Source organism: Cervus elaphus, chromosome 33, assembly GCF_910594005.1.
Source record: "Cervus elaphus chromosome 33, mCerEla1.1, whole genome shotgun sequence".
Classification (NCBI taxonomy): Eukaryota; Metazoa; Chordata; class Mammalia; order Artiodactyla; family Cervidae; genus Cervus; species Cervus elaphus.
Window position 1 is genome coordinate 37,777,315 of NC_057847.1, and position 18,841 is coordinate 37,796,155.

The 18,841-nt window shown below is 32.8% G+C and overlaps 1 protein-coding gene across 2 annotated transcripts in view; it reads right to left on the minus strand.

Annotated features, from left to right (window-relative positions):
* Positions 1-18,841, minus strand: part of PSMD14 (proteasome 26S subunit, non-ATPase 14) — a 99,646-nt gene that overhangs the window by 23,540 nt on the left and 57,265 nt on the right. For both annotated transcript variants that reach the window (XM_043894240.1, XM_043894241.1), the window contains 3 exons: positions 17,420-17,490; positions 16,281-16,431; positions 2,197-2,304 (listed from right to left, as the gene is read on the minus strand). In XM_043894240.1, coding sequence (XP_043750175.1) covers positions 2,197-2,304; positions 16,281-16,431; positions 17,420-17,490 — 330 coding nt within the window. The remainder of the gene's footprint in view (positions 1-2,196; positions 2,305-16,280; positions 16,432-17,419; positions 17,491-18,841) is intronic.

The window sequence follows — 18,841 nt, forward strand, 5'->3', positions numbered from 1 at the left end:
AAACAAGAAAAAAATCCATAATCCTATTACCCAAAGGCAATCAATACTAACATTGTGGTGTAAATACATACGCACAGTTTTTAATATATATTTTTTCAAAGAGGAGAACTTGTATATGTGATTTCATAATCTTTACCTTAACGTATTTTGAACTTTCCTCAATATATTAAATAGTAGTTTACAATATAACCCTAATATTCCCCCACTACTTTAAGTATGATAGTAAAAAAATCAGCAAAGCATTAGCAAAAGCATTAGCAAACACCAGCATGAGGGCTAATGGTACCTGTCAGGTTCCTATTCCTACTACTTATAAGTTGGTTTAGGAACAAGATCCCTCTAAACACAAACTAATTTTCCTCCAAAATAAGAGGCATGGCCTTTCTGAAACGTTTCTGATCCCTGAGGTACAGATTCTGCCAAAACATCTTAAAATTCTATTATGAATATCACCATTCACGTCAAGTTCTTCTAGGTTGCCTTCCTTCCACCTTGTCTTAGAAAACTAAGAAACTGTATTAAGGTGTGCCCTTCTTCTGTCACTTTTTGGCTTGATCCCATTTGAGTGTTTTAGTACTGGAATTGTCTCAAAACTGCAAAGCACCCAGATAGATATTTTCCTGATGGGTGCTATATAAACTGTGAAATAAATATATTTACAGATTTTAATTGGAAGGCAAAACAAACTAAGAAGAAATGAAAAACAATGATGCTATAGCTGTTATATACACAGATCCCTTTAACTTCAGTTTGGAAAGCTTCATAAGGTTCACCTTAAATTACAGACTATCAGGTAAAAAAATACAAACTGGATTGATGTAAAAATAACGAGATTTTAATTATTTAATTACACTCAATTTTTTAAGGTTAAACAGCAGCATTTAAATTTAAAAGACAGTATCTGCAACAGGTGGCTGTTGACTTGCAATTAGTAGAAACTTCTGGCAGACACACACTATGCAGTAATCACAATGATCTTAGACTGTGAGATGCTACTTAACCTTTTGCAAAAAATAATGAAGCAGTATGATACTATGGGGGTTTACAAGAAAGGTCATTAGCACAGGCTAAACTGGTCCAATAATATATTCTCTTGTAACATGCAAGCATGGGCTTGTCTGTACTCAATCAAAAACACGAGTAGCTTATTTCATACTCATTGTATGTGTAGTTTTCGCTGACGTCTAAAATAATTTTTTCAAAAGCAACACACCTCAATCCTTTGGGAAAAAAAATTTTTCACTCTGATGAAGGCTTCAAATGAGTGACTGCTGAAAACTAAGCATCTGAAAGTATAAAGTTATCGAAGTATAGCCAAGCTTAACCATGGCTAACTGTCAAAACCACAACTCCCCAAAGACAACCACATCTCAGAGCAAGGCTTCAGAAGCGGAGCAGCAATAGCTACTATAATGTCTCTGTCCTGTGTGTTCTATTTAACCAAACATGGTATTTGTGTCCTTTTAATTAATCTTCAGAGAAGCAATTAACTATACAGACACAGGTTGTGGTGCATTTAAAAACATATTAAAATAATTTTTGCAGACAATAAAGATTTGTGTAAAAACAATGAGGTATGTGAACGATACAAAGAAAACACTAATCACTCAGGAGGATATTAAGTGTCTAAATAACTTTAATAATGTGGCTGACATCACTAGAAAGAACAAGATACAAACTAATCAAAAGCAGTATGTAGCTGTCTTATATGAATTGTTTTAAAAGAAGGGATTAGGCAAAAAAAAAAAAAAGAAATATTTAGTACTATTTAGGAACTGCTTCTGGGAACCCCTTAAAGTATACAGCAATTTACCACTAGGTACTAAGAGAAAAGTCTACTAACCAATCAATAATGGTACTATGATACCTAACACACTCCACTTAAACCCCATCAGCCCTTTACTACACTATTAAGCAACAAAACTGTAAGGTACTCTCAAGATTAAGGATCTACTCTGCCCCCCACAAGGATGTCCTCAAACTATGTTAGCAAAGTTTAAAGACATCACTAAAAGCAGACTCATATACAACGAATCTAACTTTTTCAACACTATTTTCATAATCTCCTTTTAAAGCACAAGAAAAATTAATTGCAAAACAAATTAAAAGACTAAGTTTTGGATCTTAAACTGGTCATTTATAACAGACTTTTAAAATGTAAAACAGTTTTAACACATAATCAAATACAGGCATTACCTGAATAGATGGCTTGTTTAGGTGACCCAGATTTGAGGTTGTTTGTCTTGGTTCATGTCCTAAGACCATCATATTAGCATTGATCAATCTGAAGGCATCGATAACAACCTGTAAAAACAAGGTGTCAGGTCATTTCTTTTTTAAAAAGCAAGTGATGATGCCAAGCAACAGTGGACAAGGCATGATCAACTTGCATCTGTTTCTGGCCTATTTCCAGAAAATCATTTAATTATAATATTAATAAAAAAGAACCCCTGCTGACTGTGCCATCAGCACACCACCCTCTATCTTGTAATGTAAGGTGACACCAATTATTGCAATTTTCATGAAGCAGTAAAGGAAAATATTAACTTTGCATCTTTATTATTGAAACACGTCATTACTAAACTTATACCAAACAGCCTTCATTGGTGTGCATGTCTGTCACCTAAATTTTACCTAATCAAAATGAATGACAAAGAGAAACTGAAACTGAAAGTGAGCACAAGCTAAGGGACCACATCGAAAGCCCAGCCCTGTCACATCATTGTACTACCGCAATACTTGAAATGACAACAAAATTACAACCAGCAAGGCAGGTGCTCCACGTATTCTCTTCTAGTCAGATACCTTTTACTTCTTGTGACTATAAAAAACTTTATACCTTGTCTGATGGCCTTAAATGTCCAAACCGCTCTCAAGAATAAGAGGCACAATACAAGAAAACCAAGGTCATCTATGCTTTAAGTTAGGAGCATGGTACAGAATGATACAGTTTTAAGTTCAAAGTAAACAAATAACGATGGGTATTCTCTTTTTGCTGGATTCAATATTTTTATAGAGAAAAACTTCCAATCCTGATATGATACAAATCATCAATTAGCTCTTACACAATAAGAGATTTAACAAGAATCACCTATAATCTGAATGCTTTTCTCTTATCTGAATGCTTTTCTCTGTTCATTATCATGGATTTAAAAGAACTTGTTAAAGGTTTTAAATATTGTTAAGCTTTATGCAAAGAACCTGGGATCTCAAGACACATGTCTCTTTTAGAGAACGTAAATCAATCACCTAGAGAATAAACTCAATACATTCTTCATATAAAAATATCTTAAAGCAGGATACAATAGTATTTCTAGGTTTGCCTTTCAAGGTGCTAAACAACTGAGATTTATCAATATTTCAAAAGCTGTTGTCAACTAGACTGTTTCTCATTTGTATAATTATTGTTTGAGGATATTGAGTAAAAAAAAAACAAAACAAAAATTTCCAAAATAAGTCAATTGGAATGTAATGGAAGTCTGAAAATTCAAGAAAGTATATTACGAAATGCTATATGCCAAGAACAAGACCGAAAGAGTCACTCTTTCTAAAAAGCTGCCACGAAGGTACAAAAGTACAAACTTAGATCAAAGCACTCTGACAAGCGACACAATCTAAGGCCTCTGTCTATTCCAGCAGCCAAATAAATAAATAAATAAATAATCAACCTTGCCTTTTGCTTTTATTTCTAACAGTTTGAATTTCCCCAAAGATTCTTCTTGCCTTAAAATAAAACCTAGTATCCCCAGAACATGCATGATTTAAAAGTTTGTGAAAACTTTTTTCTTTTTATACAATAACTGTAATTCAGCCTTAATGTTTACATTTATGTATAAATAAATATGGCCTAGGTTTATACCTCTTGCTTACACTTGATTTTTTTAATCATATTTTTCATAAAGCAATAATAAGTACTACTATCAAGCATGCTTTAATCAGATATGATCAGTCAGTTGTTTAAAAACATATCAAAGAAAAATTTTCTAACATTTTCTACTAAAAAGCACATAAAAATAAGATAAAATGTAGGCCAAAGAAGGGAAAAGAGACTATTCTGACAGAGAGAAGTACAACTTAAATAAATACAAAATTAAGAATTGACTCCCTAACCAATAGCAGTAAGTGTTTAAGAGCAAAGCATCGCTTTGGTCCAATTGTTTTTTAAAATAATTTGACTCCATTTAAAGATTTCGGTACAATTTATAGAAAAAGAACACTCCTACAAAACTATGAAAATTCCATTATTTATCACAAGATGCATTTTTATATAAAATGCCTTCAAACCAAAGCAACAAACCAGGTATTTTACAGGAAAAAGTCTCTAATATTTCTCTGGAATATTATAAACAGGTATGAAACTTCATAAAAAGGAAATGGAAATACCAGTTAAATAGATATTGTGACCAGTTAAAAACAATCTGAAATTTAAATTTTTTAATTCTTTTTAAAATTAAGAGAAAAATTCAAGAATTTAATATGCTGTTCCAACCTATGTGAAATTAAATGCTTAGACTGACAATTTCTGACTGACAATATGATAGCCAATGGAAAATGAATAACTACACCAAGATCAAAGGAATTTGCTGCCATCACTATAGCAACTGTCTTAAGGAAACTAACATGTTCAACAACCTGCAGACTAAAATTAGATTTAGTATGCAATAAAAATATAAATACGGCAATATAGTCTACATTTTAATTTCTATACAATTTTATAATTGCTTTTTTGCACTGTGAGAATAAGTTTTTCCTTCAGAAAAACTATCAAAATAGACTCATTATTAATGTCCAGTGAACTAACGAGCAATGGGTGAGGAAGGTGTTAATTATGCCACACAAAGATTCAAGGAAAAGCCCTAGTGAGCACTTGGAGGTGTGTATAAGCTGAAGGCGCTTCTCCATGTTTATGTATTTACAGCATGATGCAACAGAATGACAGCAAAGTGGTCACTCCATGGATGAGGATGGAAATCTTAGACACAATATACTGAACAAAGAACCCCCTAGGATTAATTAAGGTATGGGAGGGGGGCAGGGGCAAAATCCATTTTTTCGAGCTATATGAATTTTCTGAACGGTATTTTTTAATGTATATATACATTAAACCAGTTCAGCCTATGTTGTAAGCTTATAAATCCAAAAAGTAATTTAGCCAAAAAACTTTGCCCAAAAACTCTCTCTTTAATATGTACCAACAAAAACTTCCAAGTGAAAGTATGACATTTATTTTCAGGAATATGAGGCTAGACTTTCATAATTCCTTTCCATGCTACAGTCCTACGCACATTGAATCTCTGTTCACCAGCCTGACCACTTAATTTTTTCTGGTACAAGTGCCTTGAGACTTTTCAGAGGTCACTGCAACAGTAGACAGCTTATAACAAAACCATTAGCAGTTTGGCTAGCTTAGGGAAACCTCTTACTTTCCTTTTTTGTTTATTATCACTGCATGAATCTGCAGCATATGATAGTTTATAATTTCTCAGGCTTGTTAAATTCATGTTAAAGGTCTGTTTTCTTGTTGAATAAATTTTGTTCATATAATGCTGCCTATTTCATACACTCAGTCTTTAATAGCACCTTTGGTCTATGCGCAACTCACAGATCAAAACAGAGGACTAAAATAGGGGTTGATGATGCTATTTACATGTGTGATTCCTGCTGTCTTCTTGTTAGTAGCTTTAATATAATAGAAGACCTTGTCTGTTTTGTAATTAACACATCTTTACTGGAGAGATATTTGGAAGTGATTGCTGTGAATATACTGGTTAGTAAAATAAACACAATCACACACCACTTTCTGTTATCAGACAAATTTGTGAATTGTACACATTATACTCCAGATCAACAAACTGTGATATAACAGCCAAGTAGAAGACACATATTTATATAACCCTTTATTTTTCTGAAAATATGTATTCACTCTGACCTTGCAAATATAATTAGCTTGTGGGATGTGCAGATTTCAGTACCATGGTAGCTTTACTAATTGCAACTCTTGGAAATAGATACTAAATATTTGGAAGCTGCCAATACAAAATAAAAACTGCATCTTTTTTGTACATCTGTCTTAGCTTATAAAAGCAAAATAGTTTTAAAAACAATACCGTGTTCCATATTTATTCCAAGCACACCCAAGGGTCAAGGACCTATCATTTCATTTTAAAAACGAATCTGGTTTAGGACACAAAACAGTAATTATTTCCAGATTCAGTTTAATCCATAATTTTTTGGCTTCTTTCATGAGTATAGTACAGTTTAGCCAATATGCTATTTATTTTTAAATTCATGTTTTCATATCAACTATTAGGTCACTGAAAGACGAGACTAAATTTCTAAAGCATCAATCTATAGTTTCCCAATTTTTACATTCAAAGGAGACTATTTTTTAAGTAAAGCTTGTAAAATTATTTAATACAAAGGTGTCTGAAAGAAAAATACCTAAGTACTTCTGGCAGTACATACTATAATCCACAGTTTCTCTCCTTCTCTCTTTTGTTTTTTCAACAGTAGCTGCATTTGGCATTCCCAACTGCCCTTATTTTGAAGTCAATGACTATGGGAAGTGTTTATATATAAAATGAGTCTGGGGAAAAAAGCTTGAAAAAAAAAATTCAGACCTCAAAATCAATGCCAAACATCAAGAAAAGAAGAAAAGAGTTACAATTCAATTACCAGTTAGGTTACATATTTAAACACATATAAACCCACCACCATGTAAAGTAGGTCTCTAAATCACTATAAAAATGCTAGGTGTGGAAAGAAAAGCAACATCCCATATCAAATATCCTTTATCACCTAGAAATGACCTGTTATCAACTGCTTAGGTTGTTTCTAGATTCTTTAAAAATTAAGGATGCATGTGACTTGGGAAGTACTGCTGGGGTTTGTGACCATTTCGTTACTTCTGCTGCCATGCACTGCCAGACATCTATAAGAGAAAAACATCTTATGTCTCTTGTAAGCCCACAGCATAAAAAATTCAAAGAAATCTTACATTTTATGCCATTTCCAATGAAAAGCACTAAGAACTAAAACTGACTCATGCCAAATGCATATCACTGAATTGCTGTGATTTCTTAGTCTCAACTTTGCAACACGGAAATTATTTATAAAACGTCAATTTTAGTTCTGGAAAAGAAATTCCTGTGTGTATGTACATTTTCTTTCTTCATCCTTGGAGAATTGCTTATTGTAGCTAGAGATTTGTAGTACAACTTCAATATATTGGGAGAAAAGGGGGATGGAGTGTAACTAGCATAATGTACTTTTTTTTGACAAGTGAAGACATGCATCAAAATTCAAACAGTAAAGCCACAGCTCTGAATATATATACTTTAATGAAAACAAATCGATCTCTGGAAACTAGTATGGTGAAAGGTAATTAGACATTTTTAGATTCATGAAACTTTCTAAAAAGAATATAGTTAAGTCACGAAATAAAGTTTAGCAGAATTTTTATAGTCTATGCATGTACTCAGTATGGTATAGGTATTTAAATGCTTAAGACACTGGGGAGTCAGAAACCTGCCTAAGTTAGAGTTCTGGTTCTCTCACCTGTGAATTAAGTGAGCCAAGTTAACCGCTATTTGACTTTCCAGTATCACCATGTGCTCATGAATGATGCCATTTGATAAAATTAAATAAAACAATGTTTGTGTACCTACCACTATGGTTCTTAGTGCTACTAACTGTGGCAGTCACGGACTTGCCCAGGCTGGATCTCCTTTCAGCAGAACCTACTGCAGAGAGCATAGCTGACTCACAAACTCCAGATGCTACACTTTTGCATCCTCTGGGGGTTCCCCAGGACACATCTCCCTAGGGCTATTCCCAGTCAATGACTGGGCACACTAAAGGTACTACAAACATAGCCATTCCTACCAAATAAGGGCTTCTTCTAAAGGACAACGGTCTCAAGGACTCCCCCAACAGCCTGGCTGAAACTTTCTTAGGCATATGCTGCATGCAGTATGATGCTCTTCCTACTCAATCCTTCCTTCCCTTTCTCCTTCCACATTGTCAGACCTGTACTGCTGTCTGAAGAGTCTCCCTTTTATCCACTAAAGGTGTTTCCCCAAATAAATCTCTTGCAGAGACCAAATCCTATTCTGGCATTTGATTCTTGGAGCACTCAAACTGACACAGTAAACTATGCAGAATATTGCTACTGCAGTACAGTGTTAAAGTTTAAGACAAATTCCCCTAGGAAAATTTCTAAATAAAATAAAAAATGTAACAGCTACACTAAATATTAAAAAAAAAAAAAGACAATATGCCTAGAATTTTGGTATTCCTCTAGGATAGGTATTTCTAGAATTAGAGGTGACTAATAAACAGTGAAATTAAAAACTGAATTCCTCAGGGACTATTAATGAGCTACAAGAGACCAGCATCTCTGGGTCACTGGTTGGGTAACGAACTTAGGATTACCAAATCTATCGGTGGCTACCCTGTCAGTCAATACAAAAAGGACAAGTGACTTCAGACTCCTGTTTAGTAGACAAAAGAAAGCAACACAATTAGTATGTTTATTGACAGTTCCACATAAAGTAAAGGAATAAAAGGCTCCAGAGACTAAAAGCTCGGGCTCACCCGCGTTAGAAAGGTAGTACGGAGGGGATAAGGGAAATAAAGGATTTATATACACTTCTTGCACTTTAACATCACCTTCAAAAAAAAAAAACCACAAATACATCCTTCAAACTGCCGTTTCTCAAAAGGTACAGTCATTTTCGTAGGAAAAAAAATGTAAAACTCAATTACTTTGGTATGTGTCCTTTTTACATATTTTTACTGGGCTTATTACTTATATATTGCATAGAAATTACACTAATACTCAACAACCAAGAAGTAGGCATTGATATTCTTAATTTATGGATAAGGAAACTGAGGCTCCAAGGACTTGAATAAATTAAATGAGATGACAACCAGTAAGTGACACCACTATCATCTGTACATACACAGGATGCCAAAGCCAGTAGTCTTCACCACCAAGTTATCTGATGGAACAGTTATCCTAACACAAAAGCAAAAAAAAAGACCACTCTTAGATTCAGTTACTTCCCAGCAAGGTTTGTGTTTTATATGCCACCAAATATCCATTCCCCAGCAGAGTTCTTGGGACCCCTAATGCATATAGTACAGAAAAGATTTAATAGATTATCTATTAAACTGAAAAGCTCCAAGAAAGCATTTTTGGTTGTTGGGTTTTTTTTTGGCCACACTGCATGGCATACGGGATCTTAGTTTCCTGACCAGGGATGGAACCCGCACACTCTGCGATGGAAGCATGGAGTTTTAACCACTAGACCGCCAGGAAAGTCCATTCCCCTTTGATTTGTGTTTAATTAGGAATAAAAACTGTACACAGAAAAGCTATTTGGAATACAAAAAGTGGCAGCAGGCATCAATTGAAAAGCTTACTAGTGGTCTAAGAATAACCACTGATTATTAGAATAATGATCAATTATGACTTAGAAGAAAATCTACAACCATAGTCAATTCTACCCTCCAGAGGAAATTACAGAGATAACAACATGCTAAAGCAGATAAAACCAAGTCCTAGGCTCAGAAACATCGTCACAATTAACAAGGGTTAATATCAAATCATTTGAGTATGAAATTAAGCAACTAATATATATGGGCTATGAAAAGACCTTTTATATAAAGTTACAGGTTCCATTTTCCGGTACAACACTGGCATTAAAACAGGGAGTAGATCTTAATGCCCTGTGTGTCCACGGCATGCCTGGCACACAGTATGATCGACCAGTGTCTGTAGAATGAATGACCAGGGTTCATTCCATTGAAGATAGAAAAGCATTCAAGAGGCAAAAGAGCCAATAAATAATTTTATAGATAATGGGACATTGTTTTAAAGGTTTTCCTGCATTTTTACAGAAACAGTTGAATTCAAACTAATTTGAAGCAGATTTCTTATCACTCAAATGCATAGAATTACTAAACAACAATAAATTTGCCCACAAACTGTATTATTAATACAGAAGTCTGAAATTAAAAGAATGACATTTAGGAACTGTTAGTTGTATATCAGATTTATACATAGAATTTTAAACATAAAATTGCTTTAACATTCTTAACTGACAATTTCTGATTATATAGATAAATTAGTGTTATAAACTATTAAGTCTAGCAGGAATAGTATATGCACACTAACACCTAAAATATTTTCTTAAGACATCCTCACAGATTATATCTGAATGTTATAAAACTTCAAATTGATACTAAGAGTGAAAAACAGGGCACAAACAAAAGATAATATAGTAACTAAACTTGTTCCAAGAGTTGGATGAGTATGCTCACAAAGCTATATTAGGAATAGAAATAGAATTTTTATGTGTCCTATTTTCTATTTTTCTCTTTCAGCCTGGAAAACTAGGCAAAGAAAAGGTGTGTGTGTATACAAAATTCGAGATAGGGACTATTCAGCCCTGAAATTAACTTTTATGGGATGTTGATGAAAAGAAAATCTTATGAATAATAGCTAAATGTATTCCACTAGCTTTAAAAGACAAATGACATGACAAACTTGAACTCTAGCTCTGATTACACAAAATTCAGATTTATCAAGGCTAATGTCTATGAAACACTGGCTCACTGACCTTGTCAATCTCATGTTTCACTCATTTAAAATATGACTCTATCATCACTAACATATACAAATTACTTCCTAAACCTCACAAAATTAGCTGCAGTTTTCTTACATGTTAAGTCAGAATTGGTAATAGTTGACCACTGACATACTCATTCCTTGATTTTATTTTATAACCACTTATGAAAAAAACTATTTTTTGCAAACAATGCATGAATTTCAGGATAAGGAAAAATTTCTCCCTTAAAAGAAGCTCCAAAAAAAAAAAAAGAAGCTCCAATCTTGTGGGGGAGACAAAATTTAGGTGTGTGTGGGTGTGTGGGGGTGTGTGTGTGTGTGTGAAGTCATTTCATTCATGATTGACTCTTTGCGACCCTACAGACTGTAGCCCACCAGGCTCCACTGTCCATGGGATTCTCCCCTCCTCCAGGGGATCTTCCCAACTCAGGGATCAAACCCCCATCTGCTGCAGCTCCTGCCCGGCAGGCGAATTCTTTACCACTGAGCCACTGGGGAAATCCATAGACGGATGAATAAAACACAAAATGATTTTAATCACATCAATTCCCTCAAAGGTCAGAATTTTAGCATAATATATTGACATTCTTTTTCATCAGCATGCCCCAGAGAAATATGTTGGAAAAGCAGTAAGTGCCCAATAAAAACATCAGCTGAATTAGATGACTATTCCTAAATTAGTCTGAATGTACAAAATATAAAAAGGGAACTTTTTCATTTCTTTTGTAGTTGTTACCTTCACCTTCCTAAAATGAGCAAATTAGTAATTAATTTATACACTTATTCTTAAAATTTTCAAAAATATTCAGATTCTATTTTTAAAAATATGCTAGTCGGTTTTCCTTTTAAGTATCAATTATTTTAATCTTTAGAATAGTGAAGCGACATTTATTGCACATCTTCTACATGCATGTGCACAGTGTGTATATACACCACTTCACAATATTCATAACACTATGAGATAGTTACTAAAATCCCTGTTTTACAGATGAGAAAACTGAACATCAAGAGTATTAGATAACATACTCAAGGTCATGCTGTAAAACAAGTTAAAACTGGATTCTAATGCAGACTTGACCCCAAAGCCTGTGCTCTACTTATCCTCAGCCTTTATGAAATATAAGAAACAAAACTATTATTGAACAGTTTAAAATCTCCACCATCTTAAAACTTTCTAATAGAAAATTTCTTGGATAAGTAAACTATTTCCCCCCTTACCTTGAAAAAGACATAACCTTCTAGATACCTGAAAATAAAAAGTAAGCTCTTCTTCATTCCCTAATTCTTTCCTCCTTTATTTGTTTCTACTCTTCAAAGCCCTAACTTTTTTGTAAAACACTGATTAAAAAACAACAATAAAAACTACTCATTTTATATTCTAATATAATTCTGCGAAACATTCTAACATCATTCTGCGAAAAAAGAGTGAACAAAGAACCACTTTGAATGGTATCATTTCTACATTTTCCGCATAAAGTACAAGCTCCTTTTTTCTAAGTAATGTCCTTAAAATTTGGTCCAAGTTTCATTTACTCTGTGCAGCTTACACTGATTTCGGCCTACATTTCATTTAATTTGCATTTACTATGTTTGCTACACAATACTATTTTATTGCATGTCGATACATAAAAGGTTCTAAGTATTAGTTGAATTATTTGTCACTAGCAACCAATTCAATACTTAGTTACAGAAACAAAGCAGTATAGTATAGTTAGTTTGTATTATATCAGTATGCAGTGTAGGATTATCAGCATATAATTGGCAGAATGTTACCTGGCTTACTAGTGACACTAAATATGTATGACTTCTCAAAGAGGCTAAGACTATTTTTTATTTATTTAATACCCCAAAATCATTAGCAAATAAGCATATCAGGTACACTTAAGAAGTATCTGATGATGAGTTGATCTGAAACCAGATAAAACAACATATTTTCAGAAGCCCATTGGATATTTCCAAACGAAGTAAACAAAAAATCTTCAAGAAAGTCCAGCCAGTGTGAAGATTTATTTGGGATAAAGGGGTTTCAGTGATTTTTTTTTTTTTTATGCTTTCAAAATAGGGAATAGATACAAAGATTGTTTGGAGTCAGCAGGTAACATCTGAACATTTTATTGACAGGAATCTTGTCAAGAAAATTAGTTCTCAAAAAAAGTAGTAATAGTTGTAGTCTAGTTTCGACTTTGCACAAAGTGATTATTCTTTTTGCCCTAATGAAGAAGTATAGTCATATTACAAGCTGAATTTACTTCTAAATTCATCGAGTTCAGTTGTAGGCTGAATATACAGGATAACAAAACATTAAGCAAGAGGCTGCCACCACGCCTCTTGAAAACTGAAGATTAAAACGTTTTCATATGTGTTTTCATTATCAGTAAACTAAAAGAGAATCCTAAAAACTATTTTACTGGTAAATTTAGAGAAGAACTCAATGGTAATTTCTATACGCTTATACTCCATTTAAATTACAAATGTTATTATCATTGATTTTTCACCTGTCTCATTTAAAAATACTTGCAGGCTTACACAATATACAGAGATATGGATTATTTATCATATAGTACATTTGATTGTTTATGCTGGTTAGGGATATCACAAAAGCTGACAAACATGAGTCTGCCTAAATTATTTTTAATTAATAGAAAAATACTATATAAGAAAATCAATTAATATATAATACCTACTAAAAATAGCACACAGAACTATTGAGAACTCTGAGAAAATGTACAGTTCCTTCCTCTGACTTATGCTGAAGAGAATGACATCTACCAATGTAAATTAAGAAAAGGCCCTGCAATGACTTTGGTACCAATTTTCCATTCCCAAGTGATTCTGATTACATTGTTCATATTAAAGAGTCAGTAAACAGCTTGAGTTCTTTACTTTTATAGACCTAGATTCTTATACTTGTTCTGCTGTTTATTACATAATAGGAGGATTTGGGGCAAAGTGATCTCTCTGACTATAAATTTTTTTTTACTCTTTTATTGACAGAACAATAGAGTCTATTTCCAGAATTACCAAAAAGAATAAATGAGTTAAATTCATATGGTTATTACCACAATACCTGGCACATAGCAAGAAATTCATATAGAGTCAAGCAAAAAAATGAAATAATAAAAGGAAATCAAACTTTATGGATTGAGATTACAAAGAAAGAATCCATTTTTACCTAATCACTCAAAATCAGGGCGATAATACTAGGACTTACAAAAATTAAAAGATAAAAATATACAGGAAAGAAGTATTAAAAGAACAGAGACCCAACTTAAATCATTTATACATAGACTGTCATTTTTTAACTCTTGATCTAATCATTTTAACAGCTTTGCTAAATCTTGTACAGAGAAGGGGAAGGGCGAGTCCTATGTTATTATTATTTTTTAAGTTTATATTCTTAAATTTAATGATTTAACTAGAACACTCTGGCCATGGATTTACTAAAACTTAATTTAATTCATAGTTTTGAGACATTGAGAGAACTATAAATGATAACCAAACTCAGGTACCTTATAAATGAAGTTAAATTATTGACAAAGAACTAGATCCTTATTTGAGGTAATATAATTGCATGAATATATATATGTTAGGTACAACAAGTGATGTGAAATAATGATAGATGCTAATACTAAATTTTTTCCAAAAATATTTTTTCAAGACATATAAAACAAGACAGTGATACATGTAATTCCATAAAGTAGTCTTTGATATACATTTTAAAACACTACATTTTACCACATTACAACTGTCATGTGATACAAGTGCATTTTTTAATGAACGCACTCTTTTAACATGAGTTATGCTTAATTAGAAACAAACAATGCAACTCCACTATTATATAATACCTAAACTAGGTTTGGAAACTAAAGCTGCCATTTAAAATACTTTAAACAAGATAACCAAAACACATATTCATTTACTTACATTCTATTTTGAAAATGCTTTCTTTCATTGTATTTAACTTTATATTTTCCTTTACAAACTAGCCACTATCACAAGTTAAGTATCATAAAAAGTCACACTAAAACTACAAAACAGAATTCTAATTATATTTAAATTTAAGTTTCAGTTATTATTTATAAGTGTTGTGGGGGGGGAATTTAATCAGATAGTTATATTTCTAAAATAATTATTACTTAAATGAGTTACTTATGGGTTACTTTTTTAAAAGGTATCTTAATTATCAGAGAATTAAACTTAAGAAATACTATACTGTACTATAATTCATAAAACTAACAAAATTCAAGGATTTTCGATTCCTTTTATCTATATCAGTTAAAAAACAACACATTTAATAGAAAAAGAAAGTAAATAAGTTGAAATACAGGTATATAGCAAGCCTCAGAAGTCACCCAGTCAGACCTGCCTACTATCAGTTTCTACTATTATTTTTGTGGCTAGTTTCTGCCTCTGAAAAGCTAAATCACATCTAATAGTATCATGATTTAGAGAAGACCTCAATTTTTATTCATCATAGTAATATAATGTCAAAAAGTGTTCAACTTCAAATTCATGAGAGAAAAAAACTCCCATGTTTTAACAACCATGTTTAGTTGGTTTGAGCTGGTGAGCAGATGTAAATGTAATCTGCATTACTATCAAACTCCAGGTCTCATATAGCAAGCTAATATTTATTTTTAAGTGCTCCAAAAATTATTTGTAAAAGCTGCATAAAAAGGATTCCATAAACGTATTGTCATTTTATTTTAACAATTATTCTACACTACAATGGAAGTACATGCTCAAACAAGACACCTCAGCAGTATTTTAAAGCAGTAACCACCTAGCCAATTTCTGTATGTTCTGTAGTTTTTCTAATCCACTCTCCCTGTGGTTGAGCAAAATCGAATTGCCTCTCACATTTGCAGACAGCTCTGTGAAGGTGATAATAGAGCTGCTCCCTGCTGTCATGAGGCAGGAAATAGGAAAATGGCATATGGGGCTAGTAAGAAAGAAAAAGAAGGAAAAAAAAAAAAAAAGAACGAACGAACAAAAAAAAGAAGGAAAAAAGAAAAGAAAGAAGGAAAAAAGAACTAAACAAGAACAAAAGATTTCAACAAGAACAAATATAACCCAATATGCTTTGCAAGTTAATCTCTTTTCAGAATCATTTAGCTTATCTAATCATTCATCTCTGTCCTCACTCCCAAAATGCAAACGGTTGATACCAAGTGTTTGGGGCAAGTTTTCATTGTCTAAAATATTTGGAACATACAACTCCAGAATATGCCTGTACAATGTCTGCAAAAGAGAGCTATTAAACTAGATTTGGTAAACACTGTGCCAATCCCAAATTTACCATTTTAAAATAAAAGGTGTAGAAATGTTTATAAAAATATTAATAAAATGTGAAAAGCAGGCTTTCAGTATGATTTAACATTCTTAAATCTATGAAATAAAATTATTTAAAGATAAACACTTCTGACTGATTAAAGAAGAAACAAATCTCTAAATAGTTAAATTGCTAGTAATAATACCAAGACACATTTATTGACTTGCAAGTTTTTTGTTTGGTTGTTTTTTTAAGTAAAGAGACCAGGGTTTCATTCTGTAATTAAGAAAAGCTTTAAACAAAATAGATTTTTATTTAATGTATCTGTAAACAGAATGTGGCAGGAGATGCTAATAAAGACAGAATCCACTCTACCTTTCCTTTTACACTCTGAATGGGATCCACAACCACTGCCACAGCTCTCTCCGACAAGGCTTCAAAGCTCTGCTGAGTGTTGATATCCACACCAGAAAGCCAACAACCAAAGCCAGGGTGACTGTGATACCAACCAACAACCATCTCAGGCCTGAAACAAAGAGGGCATTTAGCCGTTCAGAATAGAACAAGTAATACATTTATGATATGAAAAGAAACAACACACTAACAGGGTATAAATCAAGAAGAGATGAAAAACACACAGGTGTGAAAAAACACCATTAGAAACACTGAATCATACACCATATTACCCAGAAAACATGGAAATGAATAAGTGTGACAAAGGAGTGCTATCATTAAGAGATGCACATTAGCAGTGGTAGATAAGGCTTTCAGTTTTTCACCTTGTTACCACACTTTCTCAGAGCCAGTTTTTACCCTTTCAGCATTCAAGTAAATATCTACTCTTTAACTCCTTAGCTCTGGGAGTTGAATTTTTCAGGCAGAGTACATTTTTAACAATGGACACCAGGATCCACTGTTGTGAAAGGATTAAATATCAATTAAACCAGCAAGAGAACTAGGAACTCAGTCAAAAACCAATTTGCACTGTTCTGCCCAGCTGCTGAGCCTTTTGCTAACATTAATTTTGAAGTTTTTTTCCACAGTAGAAGAATTTGAGCAAGAGAATGACAACTATTGAGAGATTTAATCTGGGGTAAAAAACCTGAACAATATTTGAATTCTACTTTCCCTGTCTGTAAAACTAGATATGACTACAAATATAATTCAATATTCAGAATTTTATTTAGCTGCAACTCTTGAATTTTGGAACATACAAGCTCTTTCAATTATAAGTGACTAGAGAGTAACTCCATATGCTAAACAGAGGGAAGCTACAGTCCAAGTTTACTATGGAATGGTTGAGAATTTTAACATGAGGCATTTTTCTGACTGGCAAATTTCTTTGACTCTACAGGAAAGAGATACTAGATAGGTAAGCACTAAGAGTAACACTATCACATTAACAACACAGTTTTTTTTCCCTAAGAATGATATTCATAAACATCTAAAATTCTGAGACATATTTCTGAAAATATTTCCCATTATTCCATTATATGATCACTTGAAATATTTACCTTCCTGTCTGCTTCAACATATCCAACATTTTAGCTTGGAACACTGGATCAACTGCCTCCACACTAACGCCCTGGTTTAGAAAAAATAAAAAAATGGTTAGCTTCTACAACAATAAAAAAAATTTGTATTACAAGATAATGAACAAAAAGCTACTGCCAAGAAACCTATGTACATTATTTGGGGATACCAAAATAATTTAATAGATTTTGATACCCATATTTGATACCCATGTCATTCATTATAAATCATACATCAATAAAACTTTTTAAATTGCCAAGTACCAAAAAATTGTCAAGTACCAAACTGCTGTTAATGAGTTAAGGTAATTTTTAGGATGCTTTATATGAGTTTACAGTCATGACTAATGTGTACACACACAAATACACACCCACACAAGAAATACCATATTAGTGAATCAATAGCTTCTTGTTTAGATTTGTCTAGGCAAGCATACTTCCTAAAATCATCCTCTGATAACTGATAGGCAATAAGTCCCTTCCATCTCATTCAAAGTTCTATGACTATTTGGCTATTGTTATAATCAACAGTTCAAGTCTTTTTCTTTTTTTTTTACTTCAGTAATGTAAAGACCCTGGAAGGAAAATAATTTAACAATTTAAAGAGTTCATTTTTCTTGTTTTTTTGGGTGGCTGAGCTGGGAAGGGAGGAAGTTCAGTGCTTTTTTTAAGACTTCTTGGTAGATTAGGCAATTGGTGGGAAATAACATACATTTGAAATATTACCTCAAATACAAAAGCATTCTCAAAAAATTTCCCACAAGAGACAATCTGTAACCAAGTCTTTTAAATGCTACATTATTTTGCTAGTTCAACCAAAAGAAAATTTTAGGACATGTAAGAATTAAAGGCATTCATGTCATCTCTCCAGTGATAGATTACTGTCATTATAGCTCCCTCAAGGCTTCCCTCTAACATCAGGAATTTAAGTCTAATCTACTTAAACAAACCAGTTAACATAAGCACTTCTTCCCACCAAAACAAACAGTATTTTGAATTCTAATTGAGAGTGCATCCTCAAGAACAGGGGTATGCAATCTGCTGCCTACAGGCTAAGAATGTTTTTTTACATTTTTAAAGGGTGGTTTAAAAAAAAAAACAAGAATATGAGACAGAGACATATGTCTTTACAGAAAAAGTTTGCTAACTCTTGGGCTAGAAGAGAAACTTTCCAATTCTACTACACAGAGTGAACATAGAGATCAAATATTCTATTTTATATGATCAAACAAACATTTACAAGGAAATAAAGGATATTAAAACTTAAGAACCCTTTACTATAACAGATATCCACATAAGGACATTCATCAGATAAATATACATATTCTCTTAGGCAAATGGATGAGAAGAATACGTGTGTTATTTTTTGGAAAGTCAGTAAATGGTTTTTGGTTTTGGCCAGTT